This window comes from Melanaphis sacchari, unplaced genomic scaffold, assembly GCF_002803265.2.
Source record: "Melanaphis sacchari strain LSU unplaced genomic scaffold, SCAv2.0 Contig10_pilon_pilon, whole genome shotgun sequence".
Lineage (NCBI taxonomy): Eukaryota > Metazoa > Arthropoda > Insecta > Hemiptera > Aphididae > Melanaphis > Melanaphis sacchari.
Genome location: NW_020270420.1, coordinates 43,262 through 58,060, shown reverse-complemented (window position 1 = coordinate 58,060; position 14,799 = coordinate 43,262). Strand labels below are relative to the sequence as shown.

At 28.2% G+C, this 14,799-nt stretch overlaps 1 protein-coding gene across 1 annotated transcript in view; it reads right to left on the bottom strand.

The window, feature by feature from the left end:
* Window positions 1-14,799, bottom strand: part of LOC112603717 (rho guanine nucleotide exchange factor 17) — a 62,672-nt gene that overhangs the window by 26,360 nt on the left and 21,513 nt on the right. Inside the window, exon 4 of the mRNA XM_025352430.1 lies at window positions 6,004-6,081. Within this exon, the coding sequence (XP_025208215.1) occupies window positions 6,004-6,081 (78 nt within the window). The remainder of the gene's footprint in view (window positions 1-6,003; window positions 6,082-14,799) is intronic.

The window sequence follows — 14,799 nt, the reverse complement described above, 5'->3', positions numbered from 1 at the left end:
ATAATGTGTTAAACGTGTCGCTAGGTTATTGTTGTTTTATTGTTTGATGAAAGTAGGGTAAAAATGGTAAATATTAACAAATTAAAACTTAGCTTTTTGAGAGAGTAAATACACCAGGGAATGGATATATTTAATGTATACATATATAATAAATGTAATATATCTTATTAAGTAATACATAGTATAAAAAAGGTGCACCTTTATTAAAAAAAAAAAATGAATAAATAATTGTATTTTTATGTACATGGTGTATATACCTATTACATAAAAATATTAATGATTTTCGTATATATGTAATACGTGAATATGAAAAACAAACATTTTAAATTATAAATTATTGTTATACTACTATATTAAGTAGTAAATATATTTTTAATAGAAGAATAATGTTATGCATATTTAGTTATTTAATTAATACAGAATAATAATAGTTACCAATTACACAAAATATGTATATCGGTATCAATTGCGCGATAGTCGTAATTAATAAAGCAGTTTAATATTTATACCTGTAGTCTGTACTCAATAATATGCTACTCGTTGTTTAAAACCCTTTTCCGTGTATACATAAAATTAAAACATAATAATTTGAGTAACGTTTGCCTTTTTTATATAGTATCTACTTATAGAATATAAAAATGTAAACAACTTTGACGTTGAATTGTAGTATATGTATACCTACTATTATGTCCAATTTGTACCAACAATACTCATTAAATATAAATAGGTTGTTTTTAAAACAGTATTCTGAGTGGAACTCAATCTAAAAAAATGGTACAAGGTGAAAATTAAACCACAATAAAACTAACAAATCGTTAGGGATTCACATATAGAATATAAAACGTGTTGTTTATAAAACGTAACTTTTTTTTTTTAATTCGATTTATAACGGTTTTTAATTACTAATTAGTATAGTATTAAAAATGTGGTACATATTGAGTTTATTATTTTCAGATTAACTGACATAATCTGTGAATTATTATAAATACATACCTATGAACTGAAGTATTACATCGTTATTATAAAATTAAATAAAAGGTTGTTAAATAAAGACAAATCGATCAAAGTTAACATTTTAGAAGCAAAATCAAATGTTCTAATAATCAATATATTATCTAAAAAAATATATATTATTCGAACTGTGGACGCAAAAGAGCTATCGGTTGTTTGGGCCAAACCGACATATTCAATAATAAAAAATAATTTAGTGTATATGATGTATATAAAAATATAAATTATCATAAAAACATTCAATTAACGATACTTTCTATGAACTTGACTAATAAACAATTTTATATTCCCGTTAACTTTCTCGATATGAAAGCTGATAATATGAAATATAAGAAATATATCATTATGATAAAAATAATGAGTAATTGAATTTACATAAGTATTGGTGTTTTGAACTTAATAGATAGGAAATGGGAATAAATTGTAAATAGTCCAAAGCAAACAATTACCAGTGATTATTATGTATTTCTTTTTTCTGTGTTTATATTATGTAGAATATTTTATTAATCTTGGCCTAAATTTAAATTAATTTTTCTGAATTAAAATAAAAATTTGAAGACTGTTTAGTCAATAAAAAAGTCAAGCTTTATTTTAAGTCTTAAAACTATAATTCAAATTCTAAAGTTAGATGCAACTAAAAGAAAAAACCGATAAAATTCGGTGTTATTAAAATGGAAGAGATCTTAAAACCTTGATCGCGAAAAACAAAAATCGTGCCAAATCAATAATTCATTTAGATAGTGGTTTATCTTTTTATTATCAAGTTTATTAATATTTACATATCTGAAATTTTGTTATAGAATTTAGTGAACTTGATTTTTTAAATATTTATTTTATTTCAACACAATAAGATGGCAAAAAAAAAATAATAGTTTTATTATCAAAAGGTATAAAATAGGCCGGGGGTAATATTATCGTGATTCTAATTTCAAATGTGATATTAGAAAAAAAGGAAGGTAGTAACTTAACCTATAAATATATAAATATATAACATTTTATAACAGTTAGGTATGTTAAATTTAAACAAACACGTTAAATTTATATTAAATAATTATAACATACTAGAAATCATCTTATAAGAACACCAGATGTGATGTCGGATGTATTTTTTTTGTATTAAAAAAATTCAGCATAGGAAATTTTACATTCGCAATAAGCTGTTATTTTTTAAATTTTGACTAAGTAGTACAAAATTTAAAGATGGAATTATTATACAGTACTTAGAAGAACTCAAAGATTTTTATTGATATTTTAATAATAAAGCATGCTATGAGCATTTTAAAGTTATACATTCTTTGTAAATTTTAATATATTCATAACTATTGTTTTAAATTTAAAATATCAATAAAATCCTCCGAGGTGTCCTAGATAATAGTCTTAAATCAAATTGCATGATAAGTCGATTAATTTAAGTTTTAAAAATAACAAAATAAAATGGATTAATATTGAATATAAAATATTCGTTTTAGATTTGTAAGATAGAGGCAACACATGTGGGTGTAATGTCCTTTTAACAAGAAATAGATAGTTTAAAACATGTTGATATCATAAAGACGCAATAATAATATTTACATGCATGAAAATAATAAAATAAACCCATAGAGTGGATGAAACAATTTAAAATCTGTATTTTGTCATTCAAATATTAAATTATATTAGTTAGTTGAATATATTATATATGTATATAAATAATATTAATGTGTGTATAATACGTAATATAATATGTATATATTTAGTGAATTATTTATGTATATGACAAAAATAAATAGCAAACAGAAATTATTTTGTCATACAAGAAATTTAAATTATTTTAACCTAATTAAACGAATATACAGGTCAGTATATCAAATAAAATATATTATAATGATATAGTTTACTATTTAATATTTCAATGTAATATTTACATAATATAATATATTATACTTATATTAGTCATGTCGTATGACAGTATTGTGCAGTCATTAGCTACTACCAATAAATAAATTATAAACATGAAGCAAAATAATTTTGTACGACTTATATACAGCACTAGATTAGGAATATCGTATAATAATATACCTATAATTCAGTGGCCTATATGCTAATATATACGATAGTCTGTATATTTAGTTGTAAGTTTCGTTAAGCGAAATAATACTCGCTATTATTCTTCTCTTCAGCGCTCAATATATTTTAGCGCAAAGTCCTAATGTTAAATTATGCTCAGCACGCACAATCCTGTCTCACGACAGGATTACGCTCCACACAATTCTACATAATAATATAATATATAACGATATAAAAAAAAAAAAACACGAAAAAAATTAACGTCGAAAGTGATCTCGGGATAACATTTTCACGTCCGTTTCGGTTTAATCCATGAGCCATCAAGGTATCTAGTGTAAATAATACTTATGCACACCACAATAATTGATCGATTTAATGAAGCGTACTTTTTTTTGATTTTGACGGACTCACGTGTGCACTAATCGTATATAATATTATGCATACAATTTTATAACATTTTATTAATATAACAGTCCACACGTCACACTACACTGCTGTATTTTTTGCTACCGGGGGCGATAAAACCGCACTGGAACTTTCTCTCTCCGTCATGCGATCTATGTCGCCGGCGATAGCGGCGTCGCCGTTGACGATGTTATTTATTCGCTGACTTTTACACAAAACTATTATTTTTATTATTATTATTATTATTATTATTATTATTATTACTAATAATATTTTAAATATATTTATGTACACAGACCGGAGTTTAATGACTGTCGACGTATTAATAGTGTAATCGTAAAATATATATATGGATATTATTTATGTATGCATATATATTATACTAAATGTATAATTTATATATATATATATAAATAGAGCTACATAAATAATTTATTATATACATAAAAAATAACGTTCTAAAATGTGTGATCATAATATTTCATGTTTTTGATTTGTCAAATAAAAATGTCGTATAGCAACTTTAAAACGAATTTTACACTAATAGATATACACTTATTTTACTTATTTTATTACTCTTACACTAACCATCCAAGTTTGCTGTTTTGCGCTTCTTCTACACCCCCGAACGCCCGATATTACACCTCTGATACCATCACACGACATGTTGTTTTGTTTATCTCAATATATAATTTGTCGTTTTTGTGCAAAAAAAAATTCAAAAAATGTTAAGAGCTGAACAATGGTATTCTGTATTTTGGTAAAAAAATAAGTTAATAACAAAAATCGATCTATTTAAGAAAGTCAACGATAAATCAGCAATCAAGAGATTAATTAATTATAACATAATATACTAACACTACCTATTAGAGTCAACATTAATTTTACATAATTTATTGTATATAATAAATAAATGACTATTTTTTAATTTACGAACAAATTGTTAAAGACAAAAAAGTTAAATAATTTTCACGACATTATGAAGGATAGAAATTTTGTTTGAGAATCCGGCGAAACTTAGAAATCGATGCATTTAATAATGTCAACTCTGCAAGTAAACAAGAATAAAGTTATAGCAGTACAAACAGCCTAACCTATAGAGGATAATTAACCAGAAACAATAATTTGTGTCACCTGTAGTTTAAATAGTAGCTTTACCTATAAGCAAACCATCGGTTACATACAAATAACATTAATTTGTTACAGCAATCATTGAATGAATTGTTTGAAAAAGCAATAAATTAAATGGTAACTCAACCGATATCCAAAATTTAGTGTTATTTGATAATCCAAATGCACCTATACAGTTTTTAACAAACCTTCGATACCCATCTAAACAAAATAAAACGCTTAAATTATTAGGCACCTTTATCGATGTTTTAGAAATTCCAGTCTTGATTCAAATCATCAATAAAAATTTAAAACAGTTAAAGTCATACTCTAAAAACTTATCATTGCATATAATATTATGTCATTCATATAAACTATAATTCGATTGCAACCTGTTTGATTAATAATTATCATATTATTTTTTTTTAAACATTGAATTTTTTTTTTCATAAAAACAAATTACAGTTAAATAAAAAAGGATCTTAGTAACTTAAATCATTTGTTCTTCAAGAATATAAAGCACATTTTAAAATTGATTAAACTTAAAGAAACGTTTAGAATTTAATATAAACAATCTTTAAAGTCAATAAAAGAACTTTTATTAAATTCGAGTACTATATGATATAAACTGTACATTGAACCCTTTAAAGTTTTCTTGCCTCAAGGGAATTAACGAAAAATTGTATTTTCGAATGTCCTTTAAAAAATAAGAGATCGCTTGTCATAAAAATGAATGCCATCGGATATGTGGAAATGACATAAAAAATAAAACTGAAAGAGCAAAATAAAACAAATTCAGTAAATATTATTTAAGATGTAACCATGTTCTGAGATGCATTCTTTCAAGATAAATTTTAGTATAACCAAAATAACTACAAAACAAAAATAATGTTAACATTAACTAATATAGTAAATTAAAGTTTGTATTTTTAAAATAATTTAAAATGACTAAATCGTATTATATACGGAGGAATAAATTAAACTTAAAATTCTTCTCGAGTCACTAATAATTATACCATTTAAATATAATAAATAGAATTTCATATATATTCCACCACAATAATTATTAACATTATATTTTAATATTAATTTTATTTTTTTTTTTAATATTATACAAATATTAAAAAAAAAAAAAAATGTTGATTTCTCAATAAAAAAATAAGTACAAGCTACACGGAAATATAATATTGTTAAATATTTACACTTTATTAAGGCTATAGACTAGCTCGTTAATTGTGGCAATCGTTAGACTGGATATAAGAAAGAGAAAAGTTATGTTATTCTCTTCTTTTATTCGATTTTGTTATTACTTTTGAACAATAATATTATATTATTACGCCATATATCATACTATTGCCTATTGAATACTTGCTACTATTAGTATCTAACATTGTTTCAGTTGTATTTAAAAACGATTAAACTATTACTTACGTTTACTAAAGTGTGTAGAGACTCGACATACGAACGCTCTGTATCGTAAAGCTCAACCACTACATGTGTTCTCGTATCCTGCAACAAAAAAGATAATAAAAATCTAAATTTTAAAACATTATATACATTATAATTATTTAAATATGCGAGTATATGTGTTTTAAACGAAAATTAACGTGAGTCTACAATGTGTGACGTCTGACCACATAAATTATTTTAGATCTTTTTTTAATTCTTTAACAACCGGCAATGATTTTCACTCCTTCTTCACCGTTGTCTTTACTCGACCGGGGATGGTGCGTGGCGGTAAAGAAAATGTATTTTTTGGCCAACTTCCTAACAAATGGCGTGCGTCTAGTGGCGAAAATGACGTTCGCAATAATAATATTTTCGTCACGTTTCCACAACCGCCTCTGCTACCATCACACACCCCGTCCACCTCTACCACCCCCATACCATGACATCGGTAACGCCGCCAGTAGCGACGCAATAGGTAGGTACACACGATAATATACAAGACGAGACGCACGCACATGCGATATCCAAAGACTAAAATACACTCAACGGATGTACTGCACCATTGACAACGGCAAGGACGAGGATAAATCGAATTTTTAATTGGCCAAAAACAAAAAAACGGGCGTCCGTCGTCCGGACATTTTGCGATAATTATGCGTAATCATAAATACGTCAAATAATATTATTACGTACGAATGGCGCTAGACAATATAAGTACTTAAATATTAAATTATATGCTATTATAGTCTTTGGGAATAGGACTCCAATAAACGGGCAAGGGGATGTAAACTAATTGTTGTATAACAACATACATATAATATGTAATATGACTCCTACACATAGAGTAATTCCTCTCATTGGTTTGCTTATTTCACGATGACATAAGGGAGATGTAATACCATAGGAACATATGAACCACACCCCGACACTCGTTCATTACGGCGTAAAGTAATAATGACATTGGGCGACAAACGTTATTTAATAAATAAGTAGGTATAATAAGGTGCATACGTATTGCCGACAATGGAAACAGCATCTTGCCAGGATTGCAGAAAAAACATATTCCCGATTCAAAAAAAAAACATTTAACGTATACTAGCGTAACTTTTGTCAATTACGACTTATATTAAATATTATGTAATCATAAAACACTAATCTTTCGAGTTGAAATATTTATATGATATTGATATTTCGCATTAAATATTAAAAATTATAATCGATAATAATATTGTAATAATATTCAATAACGGTATTTATGAACATATTTGTAGTAAGTACCTACTAATAGCTTAATTGTAAAATATTTAACGATAAATCATAAATTTTTTGTAGATACCTCTGATACATTGAAATATATTTTTACAGTATAAAAGAATAGTATGAAAAATAATTTAAATTAACACAACAATTTTAATAATTTTGTTTAAAAATATTTTTTAAAAACTTGTGATATTTTATGGCATCCCAGTTTTACGGCATTCTAGCCTCTTTTATAACATCCCGGCCGTAACACTACTTAAACATATGAACAATCAAAAATTTGTTAACACTTTAAGTACATGAACAATACCTTTACAGTGTTTCGCTGAAAGAAAAACCAATAATAATTGTTAATTAAAATATTGTATTGTTGTAGGTGACTATACTTAATATAATATATTACTACAATTTAAAGTACAATATTGATAAATCTCCGTTTTTGGAATTGATTTTCTGATGGCTAATTTACGCACGATTCTTGTTGTTTAAATTATTATTTATAAGCCATTAGTCATTACACATTTATAGTGTCGATTTTAGCCTATTTAGGTATGCGCGCGAGTACCTATAGCACACAATATACAGTCTACATTGTATCTGACTTCGGTGACGTCTCATTTCTAATACGATTCAGTACGTTTATTTATATTTATTATTTATTACATGTTATTTAATTAAATTTGAACAAAAACTTTATATTTTAATTTTAACTTTTAGCAACATGTTAATGAAAATATAGATCATTCATGTATAAACTGCATAACATTAAATAAACTAATATCCCTGTGACCCTGTTAAAAATAAAAAGTTTCCAATAAAATTCTAGTAAAAATATTTGTCGTGTCCGATTCAATACATTGCGAACACCTGCTAGAAACGAATTTGAAATTAATTTTATAAATAATAATCAAACGATCACGTATGTATGATTCTGGATCGTTTATAAGCATTTCTACTCCTCTCTTTTCCAACTAAAAAAATCATCGAAAGTACCACCGGAAGACAGCGGCGCTCAGGCTCTTACCGGTGTGGCGACTTTGACGGCGGCCAATAGTTGTTGCGCGGCTGTTGCTGCGTTTTCGTTTAGTGACCGATCGTCGTCGTCATCTCCGTGAACGCCGTTCGCAGTCATTACACTTCATATTGGACACTTCTTCGGTATCGGGGCTGACGACAACGATATTCCATCTGCACGTGGTTGAGCGACATCCGCGGTATATGTAGATATATTATCGTGTATATAATATAATATACTTTAATTAAAATATACCGATACCGCGGTATCGGTATAAGAGGGATCGGTAGAAAATAAAAAAACCTACTGTCGTCGGACGTGCCCGTAAAACAAATGAAATGTGAAAAAAAATAATCGACAGCGCCTCGACGATTATGCACCCTTCGTATTCGAGGCCACCGACGTCACCGCTGCCGTGAAAATCTCTCGCCAAAGGACGTTATATGACTAAATATATTATTGCTAACAATAATTATTGGTTTTATTTTAAAAGCACGGAATCGCGAATGGTCCGACAACGACGACTGTACCACCTGCAGTATCGCCGACGCTGGTGCCGAGAGTGTATAATACGTACGGCCGCGTCGGTGGACGGGTGGCGAGCTGTAGACAAGCGGGCAGACTCGAGCGCGCGCGGCTTACGTCACGTTTAATACACGCGCGACATGACGAGAGACTCTGACGGGCTACGTAACATTATTATTAAACACGCGCGCTACACACACAAAATTATTATTACTATATATATATATTTATATATATTGTTATTATTATATACGTAGTTTGCTATTTCGTCGGTCTCGTTGCTATGGACACGATTCGGAGAAAAGTCGGAAAATCATCCATTCAAGGACTATATCCGTCGAATGGCGGTGTGGTAGCTGTGATGTGGGTGGTCATGATCGGAGGGTGATGCCATTTTCTCTCGATACACCTGTTGTGTGTATGTTAGTGTGTGTGTATTTTTGTGTTTAGTTGGAGAATTTTACTACTCCTTCTACCACGATACCCGTCCAGAGTGGCAACTCGTTTATGCACCACACACATGGTTACACAAATATATGATTTAAGCTCATCGTTTTAATGCAATCCACCACCAATTTTATTCCTATGCGCTTCAATATGAGATTTGAATAATTATTCGTTCACGTGTACCTACTGTTGTGTATCACAATATACAATTCTTCAGATTCGATCATTTGAGAGCTTAGATAATAATATATATACACTACATACACACACACACACATATATATTTATAATACTTCAACCATTTTGTGATAAAAATTATAAACTATTCTACCAATATATGATTACAGAAAGAATATTTTTTGACTCGTCGCCTTCATGAAGGTAATTTCCTTAGTGCAAGCCCCGAACAAAAAGGATAATAGAGAGTATATTAAATTAATTAATTTAAAAATTATTTTATATTACAATAATATATGTCTAAGTATATCAAATAAAATTAAAGTTACTTAATAAACTGAAACTTGCAATTCGTTGTAATTATAATGATTTAGAAATGATATATAAAGGAACGTGTGTGAAACAAAACCCCTTATCGCTACATAATGCCCATGTTAGTCAAAAATACGTGTAATGCAAAATTTTGTATTAAAAAACTAGGGGCTGACTATACAGCAAATAAATAGAGTTAGGTTATACGGCAAAATGTATAGTTTTATAGATCGCAAGTTGAAGGAATATTATGAGTTTGTAACAAGCATGAGACAAACTAAAGCCTTGTTTTACCTAAAATATATCTTTCGATAAAATTGAAGTGGTATTCTGATTTGACAAAAACTATTTATACTCAGATGAACTTATCTGAAACGTTGAAACTGTTTTCATAATGAACGTAAAAAAAATAATTAATACAAGTTGAATAGTCAAAGTATGAAATGAAAATTCAACTGTAAGTATACAACTTAAAAAATATACATATAATTAAATTCACTCCAAGGAAACTATAATAGCTACCACAAGAGTACTCAGTAGATTTGATTAATAAATTTTTAACATTTTTCAACTGATATGACCGACAAATATACTAAATAATAATAAAACCTTTTATAATTCTTACTTCATAACTTATTAAAAAATTAAATCAATTTTAAAGGATCTAAAACAAATACAAATAATGTTATTGATGAAAATAATTAAAAATAAATTTAACTCCCCATTCAATGTGGTAAAAACATAAGATCGGCATTATAAATAGCTGTAAGGTAGATACTGAATTCCATAATACGGTACTAATATAGCATAACATTATAATACAACTAGACACCGATATTACTTCAAAAATTAAATAATTTCATTATAATATGACTTAAAATTTTAAATACTATTATCAATAGTTTGGTTAAAAACCAAACTTCAAACTTAAATTTATGATAAACCAACAGTAGGTATCTAGTTTCTTTAACTTGTCTATTTATTCACGAAGACATCATTAAAATTATAAAAGAAAATGGGATTATTAATATGCTAAACAACATCAATGAACTGAAAAAACTACTATTTTAAATTATAAATTATTTTATTGGAATAAATTGAATGGTAGTTATTATTTAATTTTATTTTTAAGTATGTATTATGAGACTCGGGTCCATTAAGCGTGTCTAGGCCAGAATTTAATCATAAGTTAAATAACGCATTAATGAATATTTTTAATATAGAACTCATGTTTATATAGATCCTACACAAAAGTGAATTATGATAAATATTACTTTAACTTTATGACAATAATATAGATTTAATATAAACTAGTTAAAATTGATTTTACTAAATGTTCATAGAATACACAGAAATTACGAGTATACAAGTGATTGGTCACTGGTGTATAACTATACTAAATTTGTTTGTCACTTTTTATTATTTTGTAAAAACATGTTTTTATACTTGGAACGTGTGTGTACTGCATTTTAATAAAAAAAATTTTAACTTTTTTATCATATACTAATACCGTTTTAGCTTTTTATTTAATAGTTTAATATATATTATCCTGAAATTTTATAAGCAAAATAATACCCTAAATATTGATGTTTAAAAATTAAATATTAAAAATAACTTTTAATTAATAATTATAGGTACGTATACATCTTACATCAAATGAATAAGAAAAGTAAAATGACAATGAGCTATTCTCCACACAATTTTAAGTCACTATTCAATTAAAATATAAACATTTTGTATCTTAAACTTAATTAAATTAAAGATATGATGAAACTAACCAAAGGTTTAAACATTTAATATAATATTTTTCATATATTTTTTATACCAGAAATAATAAAAAAAAATGTTTAACTTAAAACTACGTACATTTTTATGAACGATTGAAATTCAAATTTAAACGACATTAGACATTCAAATTTTAATAACGATAACTTTAACATTCTATATCTACTATACAGCAGAACGACTCTAACAATTTATAGAATTTAAGCCGAACGAAAAATGTATATTTTTTTTTGTGTGAACGAACTGTGAAGATACTTTCTATCATAAAAAGAATATACTAATTTTTATTTTCAGCATATTTTTCGGTGGAAAGTAAATCTAGTAAAAACTTCGGGCATTTTAATATTTTAAAAAATGCTCAGTATTTTTCTTAATAATAGCGAAAATTAAATTTGGGAAAAACGAAAAACTTTACACAAAGCCATTAGTTTTTAACAAAATCGATTTTAATATTTTGTTGTAATTAAAAAATATATTTCATGGTGATTTCGAATAACGTAGGTTATTATATTTTATACACACAATTATATTATTAAATGCAATAAATAATTTAAGTAAAAATATTTTAACCTATTTTATTACTTATATTTTTTTATGACAAAATAAATTACTTTCATACTAATAAACTAAACTTATAGTTTTATAGTTTGACTGATAGTCTTCGCTCAGAATTGTTTTTTATGTGCAATGACTTATCATTGAATTAAAATTTAACACACATATTTCAGTAACTATTAATTACAAGGTACACTCGACACATATGTGTAAGAGAAGGATTACCTACACCTACTTTCCCTCTTTTTTAACTATTTTATTTAAAAACTATTAATAACATTATTTTACTAAGAAAATTTGTATGTTCAATTAAATTATTAGCCAGATCTATAAATACAGAGTTCTCCTATCTTTCTTTATACTTTTTATCTATTTATTCTAGATATTCTGTGATTTTACAAATATTTATAAACATCTATTTGTACACTTTTCGTAAGTTTAGCAATCAAAAAATAATAAGTAGCAATGTGGTAGAGTAATTCGTATAAAAATATGCCATAAAATAAATATTTATAACGGATACAATTGAATAAACTGTATTATATTAACCACCGTTAACGCGCAAATTACAGAATTCAAAATAGTAAATATGTGTTAATGGTTAAAATCGTGAGCTACAAACCATAATTCATGCAGACCATCTAAAATAGATAAACCCATAACAGTACAATTACGTAAACGCCATACTGTATTTCAGTCAGTTTTTTTTTTTCACGCTAAATTCAAGTCTAAACAAAATATCTGATATCACGTGATCACGAGCGAGCAATATGCAAAAAAAAAACTGTGACCATTTAATCATTATTAAACGGTTCATTTAAATCCAGAGGTAAGTACTCATATTGCGAGAAAACAATGTTCTGATAAACTGTGGGGAAAAAAATGATCCAACGAAAAATGTTTACGGATGAAATAAGAAACGGCACCGGTCGTGTTTTGATATGGTGCTTAAGTGATTTGCGAAACTTATTAGCTTAATAATATAATATTCCATAGAAACATTAGAAACGCAACGCGTATTACGGGCATTTTCGCCTCTGCCTAGACGAGGTTAATGCACTGCACATACGTGTACAACACAAATTAGCTCACGGCACTTATATAATATAATATATTATTTCATCTCGAAACCGTCAAACGGGCAAACCATTGTCGACTCCGTCGTCCGCATTTCTCGTGCATACTAGCAAACCGTCTTCAAAGCTAGTTATCCCAAGACGATTTTTCGTTTCATTCATCGCGCTATATACTAACGTAAACGTCATTCGCAAAATAATTTGAATACTGTATCCGTGTTTTCCGACAACGACACCGTGCGCATTATTCTGGAGCACGACTAAAGTATCGAAAGGTATTTGAATGTTTCGATCCAGTCGATTCGTCTGCTTTCGTCAGGGGATGGTTTCAAAGATGAACATTAAAATATAGGTTCAATTGTGTTGCGACACGTTGCGTCGAAGTAGCGGTACGGCAGATACGCGTATACACGCACATAAGTAATATGACTGTGTTTTACTTGCAGACGTGCGGTCGTGAGTTCGACCACAATACGATGAATAATAATACTGTATGCGGTTCGTGTGAAAAAAAAAAAAAGATTTGTACCTATATTGTTGTTATCATTACTATGCCCCCCCCCCCCGATAGAAAACGACAAGCAATTAGCGCACAGGCGTCATGACATCGTTTCGAGAACACTCTGCTCCTCGCGCTCCGTTACGGGTCGTACATGATGCATATACTCGTATACACAACACACGACGACGAAGACGATGATGACGACGACGACGACGATGATGACGACGATGGCGACCGCCGTACGAGCTTTTCTATTTTTGATGTTGCCTGCAGGGACGGTGGAAACGAGAAACGATGACCGTGCGACTACCAATCCTCTCGCCCGCTCAGTTACTCTCTCATTCTCTCACTCTCTGTCACACACTTTATGTACACAATACTACACACGTTATTCCATTACCACGTCGGCGGACCGAACCTTGACTTATCGAGAACGATAGCATAATATATGCCTATACACAATATATTATCGCGTTACTTATAGGTGTGTGTACTCGCGTGTATAATATACATTTTTACAAAACAAATATTTACATTATTTAGATCTATAATTGATTGACGCCCTAATAAATAAAAAAATATGTGTACGTAAAAACAATACGTCTGTATTGTACACACAAACTTCTATTATACAGGACGCGTGTGCATAAAAGGTAGTGATACAACGAAACATAAAATGTGTAGCTCTCGGTCGCTATTATAATATTATACTACATCCACTCCACCATTGACATTTACTGCGCTTCGAATTTTAATTTCCAAGGGCGCCGCTGACACCGCTATTGCTTTGATATCATTATAACTACTAATACTATTATATATTATAATATATTTGGACCAATGTAAACAACGAACTACAACGCAATTGACACTTTTAACGTTTTTGTTTACTTCATCATATAAGTCATACATTTTAGCTGTACCCCTATTATTATGTATCATTTTTGTTGCTCATGTCATTATGATTTTATTTTTACTTGGAAATATTCGACGAAAAACTATAGATACCTTTAAACGAGTAATCTATTTCGATGCTTTTTAAAGTAGAAAGAAAAAAATATATTGAAAATTAAATGTACCTATCACTGCAGTTCAAAAAAAAAAAAACAAACAAATGTATACAC